General features: G+C 45.7%; 1 protein-coding gene across 4 annotated transcripts in view; it reads right to left on the reverse strand.

Moving 5' to 3' along the window:
* Positions 1–1545: 1545 nt before the first annotated feature.
* The window catches only part of nmrk1 (nicotinamide riboside kinase 1), a 12236-nt gene continuing 794 nt past the window's right edge, over positions 1546–12987 (reverse strand). For 2 of the 4 annotated variants that reach the window (XM_056281042.1, XM_056281067.1), the window contains exons 3-10: positions 12828–12876; positions 11436–11604; positions 11103–11174; positions 10222–10328; positions 9116–9199; positions 8694–8790; positions 2238–2364; positions 1546–1927 (exon numbers count right to left, since the gene is read on the reverse strand). In XM_056281042.1, coding sequence (XP_056137017.1) covers positions 8756–8790; positions 9116–9199; positions 10222–10328; positions 11103–11174; positions 11436–11604; positions 12828–12876 — 516 coding nt within the window. In that variant the 3' untranslated portion in view covers positions 1546–1927; positions 2238–2364; positions 8694–8755. Of the gene's footprint in view, positions 1928–2237; positions 2365–8562; positions 8791–9115; positions 9200–10221; positions 10329–11102; positions 11175–11435; positions 11605–12827; positions 12877–12987 lie in introns of those variants that run through there. The other 2 variants (XM_056281058.1, XM_056281049.1) reach the window with 2 other exon arrangements.

The raw sequence follows: 12987 nt of genomic DNA on the forward strand, positions 1-12987 counted from the left end.
GACATCCTGTGCTTTCTCTAAATCTACAAAGACACAATGTAACTCCTTCTGGCCTTCTATATACTTCTCAATCAACATTCTCAAAGCAAACATTGCATCTGTGGTGCTCTTTCGTGGCATGAAACCATACTGCTGCTCACTAATCGTCACCTCTCCTCTTAACCTAACTTCTATTACTCTTTCCCATATCTTCATGCTGTGGCTGATCAACTTTATATCTCTGTAGTTGCTACAGTTCTGTACATCGCCCTTGTTCTTGAAAATCGGTACCAGTATGTTTCTTCTCCACTCCTCAAGCATCCTCTCACTTTCCAGGATCGTGTTAAACAATCTAACTTTACCAGGGTTTATTATGCCAGAAATAACCTCATTCAGCAGAGAATATTTTCAGTGCATGAAATCTGAAGGGCACAGGGTGATCAATAATTTGTTTTTTGTTCTTAAGCACAGTAGTTTAGTAAGTGATTACTCAGTTATGACCACTCTTTCAACTTGAGTCTCCAGGTAGGGTATAACATTTGAGATTTAATTGAGTCAAGATACATTTCAAATTTAAGGGCACTGAATTAGCTTAGAGTGTACAAATGTGGGAATGTATACTGTCAAGTTCAGAAAGACAAAATTAGGCCAACATAAATGTGGTTCTTTTACTCAACCAAAACAATTTTTTTGCTGATACTTACAATTACATTTGGTCATTTGGCAGGTGCTTTTATCCAAAGCTACTTACAAGGGAGTCAGTAATTAGCAAAAGGAAACAGGTGTAGGCAACTGGCAACTGTTCCCTGGTACTGGCAGCAGCCAGCACCAGGTAACAGGTAAATATACCTGCATCCAGACATCATTTAAAGGGCAAAGGTAGGCCTTAAAGACAAAAAGTTTTTAGGCTATTCTTGAAGGAAGGACGTGAGTCCGTAGTTCTGATGGAAACCGGGAGGTCATTCCACCATTTTGGGGCTAGGTGACAAAAAGTTCGGGATCTAGAGCTTGCCACTTTAGTAAATTGGACAGATAAGTACCCTACTGGAGGTAGAGCAAAGTGATCAAGGAGGAGGATATATGCTGATACAGGATTACAGGTAACTCGGAGCAGTTCCATGAACTCCCCAGAACACAATGTTTTGAACTTTATACAAGCAGCAACTGGAAGCCAGTGTAAAGACACGAAGAGAGGCATGACATGGACATTCTGGGAGGCTAAAAACCAAGCATGCAGCATCATTCTGGATTTTTTAGAGTGGTTGGATTGCACAGCAAGGAAGACCAGCCAGAAGTGCATTGCAGAGAACTGGAGCCTGGACCAAGAGCTACTGTAATGACAAGTATGGTGTGAATGTATGTACCATATAGTGGTTCAGAAATCTCAGGAATAGGTTAATTGGCTTTCTTCTCATACTGACTACAGACCAATATTGTATTAAAATTCACAACCTTTATAGTGTAGTGTAGTGTAGTGTAGTGTAGTGTAGTGTAGTGTAGTGTAGTGCTCTAACACAATGATATTATAGAAAAGCATTGTTCTCAACAAAAGCTCTGTCATGAATATGGAAATACTCAGTGAGCTTTATTTGGCCCAAAATCAGTTTTAGAGTTCACATGTTTGAACTTTAAGCAACATTTTCATAGTTAAATATCATATAAACAGTACGGTCTACTACTAAGCAGTCCGTCCGTATTTGCTGTCCTCCATTCCTTGCAGTCACTTAATGACACATTATTTGATTTGGCAATAACATCTTTCTTCAAAGTTTGAACAAAGCCATATTTATACAGTTCAGTCTTTCTATGTAAACAAAACATAACCAAACCACACTAGCAGGCTGTTCTGAAGGACATGGACTTATGATGTTGTCAGATCAAACTCAGCTTTCACTCTTATCAGAAAAGAGTTTAATATTTAACCTGTTCTTGGTCAATTCAGTTTAACCTAAAAAAAAAAGTTGAAACTCGAATCAAATCATTCAGACTTCATAATGAAAGATTACAGATACTCCATGTCTAATATGGTTTTAAAATCAAATCTCAAAGGGAGCAGGTAAATCATTAAATTAATGTTGTTGGTTAGTAGCTCTATATATTCAATTGTTAGATAATCACAAAGGTTTTAGATATGTAAATCCAAGATTTTAATTGGCACTCAAATTGTGCCAATTTATAGGTATGTCAGTTTTCAAGTTCAGCGCTCTTATTTGCCATTACATTGCTAACTAAAATGCTATGTAAACAAGTGTAATTACTTCAGAGGAAGCACAATGTATGGCTGTTGCCATTTCCCAGCAGTCGATCAGTCCAAAGGATAAATTGTCATGTTATTTGGCAGTGGCGTATTCTTCAATGTCCAATCCCATCCATTTCAGTCTGACTCTGCAAATAAAATGTAACAAACAAACTGAGAGGCAATGTTCCAGAAAGTTGGATCAGCTCATCTGGACACAAACATTGTGCCCAGATGAACTGATTCAACTTTCTGGGATTTCCTTACCTGGAATATTGAGCATGCATCAAAATGGAAGACTACTTGTATGGCTTTTTTAAAGGGGGCTCAGTTGGACCAACCGTATGCCTTAAATTCAAACATAAAGTAATTCTTCTTTAAAGTATAGTAAACTATAGATATTTACACACTTCTACCTTATTTGCCATTTTCGCGTTATACTAAATTTTGTACAAGGATGATGAAAGTAAGCACAAAATTGGCTATAATTTGTGAAATGTTTATTAGGACCCCCTTAATTCAAGCTGAAAGTTAAACTTCAGGGTCACACTCATTTCACACATAAATATTTTGTTCCTAGAAATATAAATATTATTGATTGATGCAAATTAATGAGAATCTATTTTAATGGGAATATTGGCAGCTGTGAAAAACACTAACACAGATCTAATGAAAACATACAGTTTTCAGTTTTCTTCACATTTATATCAGTTATATCAATTTCAAAGTATAGCGTGCAGGTGAAAATATGTCTTCCTTTTTCCATATACTGTAAGTATATGTTAAGTTCCTGTTACCAGCTACATCCAGGGTAGGAGTTAATTCCACTCTCATCTCAGACATGCATCAAAGGGTCGTCTCTTAATTGTTTTAATGAATGAATGAATTTATTCATGTATTTTGTCTTTGAACTGTGGGAGGAAACCGTGGCACGCGGAGGAAACCCATGTGATGGCCAGGCGGCCTATCCAGGGTGTCTCCCCGCCTGCCGCCCAACGCCTGCTGGGTTAGGCTCCAGCATCCTCGCGACCCTGAGAGCAGGATAAGCAGTTTGGATAATGGATGGATGGATAGCTGGATAGTCTAGAGAAAAATACTTTGACAGAAAACAAATCTGGTTTTTAAAATCTGAAAAACATCTACCTTATCAACTGAGTGATTCAAAAATCAATATTAAGTCTTTTCTTGCTCTCTACAAAATTACAAAAAAAAAATCTCTCGAGTAGAATGAAAATCACAAACACAAAACACTTTTTAAGCTGTATGCCATCCAGCTTAAAAAGTGTAATTCAATGGTCCTTATGGTTGTTGCTAAACATGCAGCAAACTCATCCATCACTGAAGACTTTGCCTGCCTACATGAGGTAGGTATCAATTCTCAAAACCCCTTAATGACTCAAATGCTCATGCTCCCATTGCTGTTCAATGGCAACAGTCAGCGGGATTGTCAATGCTTGATCATTTCCACATCTAAATCAAAAGGACCCATCATTAATTTTATTTGTTGCAGCTGTATTTATCCTGTTATGCCTCTATCACTTGTTCCCAAAATCACCCCAGTGTGGTGACCCACATCTATATAACGAGAGACATTCACCTAAGAGGACGGTGTACCTTTAAGGGAAGAGGCGAGGGGTCAAATAATGCACTTCCGCTTCCGGTTCACGGTTCAGTGTTGTCGAACGTATGACATGCTAAGTTGGAGCTAGTAAACTACCTCGACTACGTCTACTCTCACGTCTCCTGTCTCGTTGTTTTCTAACTCCACATTGGTGACCCCGACGTGATCGAACTACTAATACGAGTATGTCTGACAACGACGACGCCGGTGCTAACAACATGGCTATTGCTAACGCTAGCATTTACACCGCTTCTGTAAAGCTACCCGACTTTTGGCAGCATAATCCACGGCCGTGGTTTCAACATGTGGAAGCCCAGTTCCAGCTGAGAGGGATAACGCAGGAGGCAACGCAGTACTTCCACGTAGTGGCGGCGTTAGACGCATCGACAACGGCGCGAGCAATGACACTGTTGGAAGCTCCGCCAGCTGCTGGCAAGTACGATGCTATAAAGACATTCCTCCTGAAACTATTTGAACTGTCGGAGCTGGAGAAGGCAGACCGTTTACTGTCCCCGAATGGCCTCGGCGACGGCAAACCGTCTGAGTTAATGGAAAAAATGCTGTCTGTGCTGGGATCGGCTGATCCGGCCTTTCTTTTCACACATTTTTCTGAGGCAGCTCCCCGCACCTGTACGCACAGCACTGGCCAGTTCTCCTCTCGCCGCCTCCAAGGACTACCGTTCTCTGGCTGCTGAAGCAGACAGGGTTTTCCTGGCCAACCGGCAACAGTTTGTGCATGCCCTGCTACCCCACAAGACCGCCCCACCACCACCTGTGTACGACTATATGGACACCGCGGCTGCGGTGACAGCCCGCCGCCAACCTGACGACGGGCTCTGTTATTACCATGCCAGGTTTGGGGCAAAAGCAAAACAGTGTCGCAAACCCTGCAGTTACAGGGTTCAGGGAAACGCCAAGGCCGGCGCTCGTTAACGGCTATGGGCGCCGGCCGTGACTGCAAGCTGTTGTTCATCAGACAGAGACTCCTTGTCGGGCCGGCGGCTGCTGGTTGACTCTGGCGCTCAACGCAGCATACTACCAGCACAAGCTGTGGACACGATGACCGACAGTCACGGCCCCCAGATGGACGCCGCCAACGGCACGTCCATTCGGACGTACGGTATCAGACATGTGGACGTGTGTTTTGGCGGCCGACGTTTCGGCTGGGACTTTGTGATGGCTGCTGTATCCACCCCGCTCCTAGGTGCGGATTTCCTCTGTGCTTTCAACCTGCTGGTGGATGTTAAAAACTGTCGCGTGATTGATGCCGTCTCTTTTGCGTCATACCCCTGCACGCTTGGGGGGGCTGGAGCGCTGTGCCTCGCTAACACACTCTCCACCGGGGATCCATACCAACGCCTGCTCGCCAATTTCCCCGAGCTCACCACACCCACCTTCTCCTCGGCGGTGGCCAAGCACGGCGTGGAACATCATATCACCACAGTGGGCCCCCCAGTTTACGCCCAGGCCCGACGCCTCGACTCGGCCAAGCTCGCAATAGCCAGGGAGGAGTTTTCGACTATGGAGCGCCTCGGCATTGTCCGCCGTTCTGACAGCCCGTGGGCTTCCCCTCTTCACATGGTTACTAAGGCCGACGGGGGTTGGCGCCCGTGCGGGGACTACCGTCGCCTAAACAATGCCACGACCCCCGACCGGTACCCCATACCGCACATACAAGATTTCTCTACCCACCTGGCGGGCGCTGCCATCTATTCCAAAATCGACTTAGTGCGGGGGTATCACCAAGTGCCGGTCCACCCACTGGATGTCCCAAAAACGGCTGTCATCACACCCTTTGGGCTCTTTGAGTTCTTACGTATGCCTTTTGGCCTTAAAGGGGCGGCGCAGACGTTTCAGCGCCTTATGGATTCTGTGCTCCGCGACATGCCATTTTTGTTTGTGTACTTAGACGACATCCTCGTGGCCAGCGCGTCGGCGGAGGAACACATGACGCACCTCAGACAGCTGTTCGACAGGCTCAGCGAACACGGCCTCATCCTCAACCCAGCTAAGTGTCAGTTCGGGGAGTCGTCCATCACCTTCCTCGGGCACCACATCACTCCACAGGGGGCTGTTCCCCTCCCTGCCAGGGTTGAGGCTGTCACCATGTTCCCCCGCCCCCGCGCTGTACAGTTGCTGCAGGAATTCCTGGGCATGGTGAACTTTTATAACCGTTTCCTGCCCCGTGCCGCCCACATCATGCGTCCCCTGTATGAGGCCCTGCGAGGTAAGAAGTCTAAGGACGAGCTGGACTGGTCTTCGGGGATGGACGAGGCTTTTGTGGCCGCCAAGACCGCGCTGGCCAACGCTGCGCTGCTAGCTCACCCGTCGCCTGCCGCCCCCATAGCCCTTACAACGGATGCCTCCGACTACGCCGTGGGGGCCGTGTGTGAGCAGTGGGGGGGGGGGCTGGCAGCCGTTGGCGTTCTTCAGTAAACAACTCCGTGAGAGCGAGCGCAAATACAGCACCTTTGATAGGGAACTACTGGGTCTCTTCCTCGCAACCAGACACTTTAGGTTCCTATTGGAGGGCCGACAGTTCACCGCTTTCGTGGACCACAAACCGCTGACGTTCTGTATGGCCAAAACCTCAGAACCGTGGTCTTGGCGTCAGCAGCGCCATCTCGCGGCGGTTTCCGAGTTTACCACGGACATACAACACGTGTCGGGCAAGGATAACTTCGTCGCTGACTGCCTTTCACGGGCGGTTGTTAACGCCGTTCACTTGGGACTCGACTACGCCGCTATGGCAGCGGACCAAGCCAAGGACGCAACCGTTCAAGACTACCGGTCGACCCCTACGGCGCTACGGCTGGAGGACGTGACGTTCGACGCGGCCAACACCACCCTCCTCTGTGACATCTCCACCGGTCAACCGCGCCCCCTGGTGCCTACTTCCTGGCGGCGTCGAGTTTTCGACACCGTCCACGGCCTTTCCCACCCAGGAGTGAAGGCCTTGACCAAGCTGGTGAGCGTCAAGTTCGTTTGGCCTGGGCTCCGTAAGGATGTTAGAGCCTGGGCCGGCTCGTGTGTGGCGTGCCAACGCGCCAAGGTGCACCGCCATACCAAGGCCCCTTTGGCGCCGTTTGTGGTTCCAGAGAGGCGGTTTGACCACGTCAATGTTGACCTGGTGGGTCCCCTGCCCCCCTCCCGTGGTTATACGTTCCTCCTCACTATTGTGGACAGGGCCACCAGGTGGCCAGAGGCTATTCCCTTGTCCTCCACGACGGCAGCAGAGGTAGCGCGGGCGTTCATCGGCTGCTGGGTGGCCCGTTTCGGCATGCCTGGTGACATCACGAGCGACCGGGGCTCCCAGTTTACCTCGGAGCTCTGGACGGCGGTCGCTGAGCACCTGGGGGTGAAGATCCACCGCACTACGGCGTACAACCCGCAGAGCAACGGACTTTGTGAGCGGTTCCATTGGGACATGAAAGCCGCTCTGCGGGCAAGCCTCACTGGCTGCGACTGGATGGACCGGCTCCCATGGGTCATGCTCGGCCTGCGTTCGGCCCCGAAGGAAGACCTCCAGACCTCCTCCGCTGAGCTGGTGTATGGCCAGCCCCTGCGGGTTCCGGGGGAGTTTCTTCCGGATGCTACAGCTCCCTGGTCGGCCGCCTCTCACCTCAGTGCGTCCCGGAGCGCTGCCGGTGCCTTCGCTCCCGTTCTGATGTCTCAACACTGCCTCCCCCGGTCCTACGTCCCCAAGGATCTGCCATCGGCGAGGTACGTCTTCATTAGGCACGACAGCCATCGGTCCCCGCTGCAGCCCCCATATGACGGGCCCTTCCGCGTCCTGGAGGCGGGGGATAAGAACTTTGTGGTGGAAATGGGGGGCAGGCCGGAGCGGGTCGCTATAGACCGTCTCAAGCCCGCTCACTTGGACATTGGGGAGCCAATGCAATTGGCCCTACCCCCGCGGCGGGGGCGCCCTCCTAGGTCAGCCCCGGCACCTGCCTCTGTTCCTGCTTCGGCCCCGCCTATGGCCCGAGTTTCGACCCCATCTGTTTCCCCTCCTGTGAAGCGCAGCCGTTATGGCCACAGGGTCCGCCCCCCGACTCGTCACCTGTTTTCCCCGTGACTTTGCACTATGTCATTGACTGTTCTGTTGTAGAGTCTATCTTTATGTTCATGACTTGCACTTTTGCTGTTTTGCATTGTTTTGTGTAGGTGAATTCTGGGGGGGGCCTGTGTGGTGACCCACATCTATATAACGAGAGACATTCACCTAAGAGGACGGTGTACCTTTAAGGGAAGAGGCGAGGGGTCAGATAATGCACTTCCGCTTCCGGTTCACGGTTCAGTGTCGTTGTCGAACGTATGACATGCTAAGTTGGAGCTAGTAAACTACCTCGACTACGTCTACTCTCACGTCTCCTGTCTCGTTGTTTTCTAACTCCACACCAGCACCTTTTTTAACACCTTTGCATGGCAGCAAAAAAAAAATCACAAAAATGGTACAGGGTTAAGTAGCTCGTTCTACAGCGAGTCAATTAGATCTCAGAATGCAAGAATAGAGATAGTCCAGGAATAGGTTATCCAAGAGGTCAGATTTTTGATAAATTTGGATTTTGATCTAACCCAAATAGTAATTGTTCAAGTGGATTCAAAAATGCTTCTTTTCAATTTACCACATTCAGAATTAAATAAACAAACAAATAAATAAATAATGGTTTTGGTCCACAAGCACTTGATTTGATTTTTAACTAATTTAATGACTTGTCATTTTTAATATGCTGCAAATATATGCAAGTCCTCCTCCCTGAAACCTGGTTAGGTCTAAGTCTAAAATGGAAGCTGCATGGGCTTGTTTACGTCTTTTGAAAAACTATTGTCCATTGTTAATTTCTTCTCTCTTACTTCCCTTGTCCATCAAGCTCCTCCATTCCCTTACATCACTGTATGCTTTCCGTTGCTGCATCTTAATTTAGCTTTACATCAGAAACATCCCCCGTCCCTTCAGAAAAAGAAAAAAAAACATGCATGCATCTGGTTCCATGTTTAAGGCCACATAAAACAGTTATAGTGACTGTAGTACTGAGACTTGTGTGTTGTGCCACCAAACATTTAAGAAAGATGTAGTGTAATTTCCTGATGCAGGTCAGCAAATTATTTTAAAGAAACAGATTTCAAGTTAGCACTGTGATAAATCAGTAATTCATGGAATCAGAAGACCTAAACAAATATCTACCAGAGTTCCCACAGACAAGGGGAGGACTTTTGTCTGATGAATCATAACCTAAAATAAAATTGAAACCCGCACCCACTCATAGCACACTTACCGCTAAGTATTTCTATTTCTTTAATGATATCATCATATACGGAGGCCAGCAACTCCTCCTTTGACTTCAGCCCATCCAGTAACACTGGAAAAGAGATCAATACCAAATGCACAAAGGTCATTTGTTTTTATTCATTTGCATTACTAGTAAGATAATATCATTTGTATCATTAACCATCAGTACTTTAACATTCTAATGCAGCGTTACTCATATGGGAGCGCCATGTGTTTTTCGGGTCTTCATGACAACCCAACGCAACACAAGCTGATTTTGCTAATTACTCCCTAAATCAGCTGACACAGCATTGGGTTGGAATGAAAATTGACATACACGTGGCTCTGACAATTGGAAACCACTGTCCTAGTTTCTATCACAAAAACAGTTATCATCTACATCAATCATGTTAATACCATCCTCTTCAATGAACAACAGCATCAATTGTAGATGGCATCTGTAACAGCCTCCATCATTGGGGGATACTGAATGGTGCTGATTGATGCCCCCAAACCCTGTCCTGGATTTGTCTGCTCCAAAGGAGTTGGGTTGGCTAAGTTGTATTTTGGTTGTTTAATGCCCTGCCCAACAAAAAGCACTTTGTCCGCAGTGGTCAGCGTGCGAGTGTTCTCTAGTCACTCTGCAGAGACATGACATCTACTGAGGACTTGTGAAAAATGGCGAACGCTGGTAAACATGCTGTGTAGCAGCAACCTTTCTACTTGAATGTTTGTTGCGCTTGCTTTTAATTGTTTTTGTTATTCCCATTGCTGAACGACAGAGGTCAGTATTCAATACGAATTATACGTGGCATCGAGCCCTTGAGAAGACTGATTGGGGAGGCTTCTTAAGTGACTTATTCCATCTCTCACTCGCCCCTGGTTGGGTTGTTTAGTGGTTGACACTGTTTGATTTGCATGATACGACATACTTTTGTCAAGTCTATACACATCTCTTCCACAGACACTGATCTCTACAATGTGCTTAGTATTCATTATTCATTCTTCCTGATCTCTGAGATAAAATTTGGTAAACTAAACTTTTTACTGGTAGTCTCTTTCAAGTTGTTGTGACTTGAACCAGCAGTCCTAAGTGGCTATGACGTTACCCACCAATCCCTGTAACCATGCTCTCCAGCTCCTTGCGGTTTTTCAAGTACATCGGCCACACGTGTCCGTCAAAGTAGCCAGGGGGATCTGGGGGTGTGTACACCCTTGAGCTGTCATTCAAAGATGGAGGCGGGACAAACTTTTGAGGAAATTGTCTTTTCTTTTTCTTATCTGGCATGATAGTTTGCAAAAGATCATAAATGGAAAAAAAATCATAAATAAAATCTGACAAAAGGTATGGATGCATTCTCACTCAAATACTATTCATCCTTCTTGCAATTTTTTTTTTCTCTGAAAGATAAACAAAATCCATCCATCCATTATCAAAACCACTGATCCTGCTCTTGGGATCGCAGGGATGCTGGAGCCTATTCCAGCAGTAATTGGGCAGCAGGCGGGGAGACACCCTGGACAGGCCGCCAGGCCATCACAGGGCCGACACACACACACCCATTCATACCTAGGGGCAATTTAGTACGGCCGATTCACCTGACTTCCATGTCTTTGGACTGTGGGAGGAAACCGGAGCCCCCGGTGGAAACCCATGCAGACATGGGGAGAGCATGCAAACTCCACACAGAGGACCATCCGGGATGACCCACCATGGTTGGACTACCCCGGGGGCTCGAACCCAGGACCTTCTTGCTGTGAGGAGACCGTGCTAACCACTGTGCCACCGTGTCGCCCAGACAAACAAAATGTATAATAAAAATGAAAAAAAAATTTCTAGAAATTTCTTTAATGGTGTAAAGAGACCCGGCCAAACATCTAGTAATGTTATACTATAATATACATTTTACAGTTTATTAAATGCTTTTTATTTCCAAAAAAAAAAAGGGCCCCGTGGTCCCTCAAAACATCTAAAATCATGAAAGGATCCTGACCTTCTCCTCTTCTTGCAGACATCATAAGGGATTTCCATGACATAACTTTTGTCCATTAATTGGTTTAATGGCCTGTCGATCAAAATGTAAGACAAAGAGAATCATGTGATTTACTGAAATGTAATGAAGAGAAAAAAAACTTTCCTAAAAGATTTTCTTATCGGAGACAAGCAGTATGATGCAGAGCAGCTCATTGTTATTTCATTTTATATAAAACAAATTGAGCGGTACAGATAACCTTCACAGTAGTAGATAACAGACTCAAGTACTTTATGCTAACTTCATGACTGGTGTATGGACTGTAACGGTTTCCCAGGAAAATTCCTCAATTACCTGTAGTTAAAAATAAGGAAGCCTTCCACAATCAGCATATACACTTTGTCTTGGCCTGATGGTGCTGCATGCCCAGTGACCAGCCCTTGTAGTGCCAGGAATGACTCAGGGTCTCTGCACCAAGAGTCTACCTCGCTCATCATCTCATCCATGTGGAGAGCATCAAGCACTAAAGAGAATCAAAATCTGAATCAAGTTTCTTTGTCAAAACATTGTTTCTACCTGTTTGTTTGATTGTCAGTCTGTCTGTCTTCATGCTTCACACATTTACCCTGGCAGAGACAGGAAAATCAGAATAGCAGTATCATATTCAAGTCATTCCTAATGACCAAAATATAAGACTGTAAGGGCTGCACTGGTATTTGAACCTCAACGTATTTACTGATACAAAACACATGGCACAACAGTATGTTTTCCCCACTCCTCAAACCGAGAGCAATTATTCCTAAGCCTAATTCAGAAAGCAAGCTAATGCACTAACCCATTTCCTGACTCACTGCACCAGTGTTGTACGACTCAAGTCTCGGACTCCTACACAACTTAACAGAGTATCCAATAAAACAGCTTTGAAATATGACATTTGAATTTCTCAGTGACTCAAGTTATTATTAACTTCTTTTGGGAGGAAGACGGCCACATTTACATGGAGCCTTTAGTTCCACTAATAATCATAATAACAGCCAAACATAGATAAAAATGTTTCATTTAACCACCTCGATTGGAATGAAGTGGCCCATTCCAAAAGAAACGTCTTTTTTTTCAGAGGGGTGGCACCTTTTTTATAATCCGTTGGATGCATGAACATTTGTCATGTAAACGATCCTTCAGATTTCTCTCTACTTTCGTAGTATCTATACTCCTTCTGCACATGCTCGATCTCCTGAGGTGACGTTTGCTAGTTTCCGGTGCCAGAACTTTTTTCTGATTACTCACAGTGGAGCATCAAAGAGGGCATCTGGTTCATTTATTTAGCACCCATTTAAACACTTTAAGGGGACTCATCAGTCGGATTGATTTCACTCAGAAAGAAAACAAAATGGCTCATGTAACCACGGCAGCAACACCTAAAATGAATCTAATTTGTTTTATCTCACAGCTCTCTCCAGACAAGTTGTTGGTTTTTTTTTTTTTTTTTTTTTGTCTCTACACCTTCTCATTTCATCCTCCCAACACTGGTTTGCGTGACAGACTGCCTTGGCAAACTGTGCTGCATTCCTCTACCGATATGTCTTTAAGTTAAACTCATTCAAGACACTAATTGGCCTATAAATAATTTATTATAAGTAAGGTTTTGTTTGTGATCTATACCCTTGTACTCTGTGTAAATCCTGACAAACTAAGTGTCTTTAGCCTACTGACTGAATAGCAAGTAAGTAAACAAAGTGTCCCTACTGTCATATTGCTTGAACCCATTGCTGTCCACAGGTACCACAGAATCGTCCTAAAGAAAAGAACGCACAAAGATAAAGGGCCTCAAATTCTCGTCATGTTGACCATCTGTCTGTCTGTGAGGCCTAAATATTTGACATGTTTGAGTTGGATAGCCGCCATT

This window comes from Lampris incognitus, chromosome 1, assembly GCF_029633865.1.
Source record: "Lampris incognitus isolate fLamInc1 chromosome 1, fLamInc1.hap2, whole genome shotgun sequence".
In the NCBI taxonomy this organism is placed as follows: domain Eukaryota; kingdom Metazoa; phylum Chordata; class Actinopteri; order Lampriformes; family Lampridae; genus Lampris; species Lampris incognitus.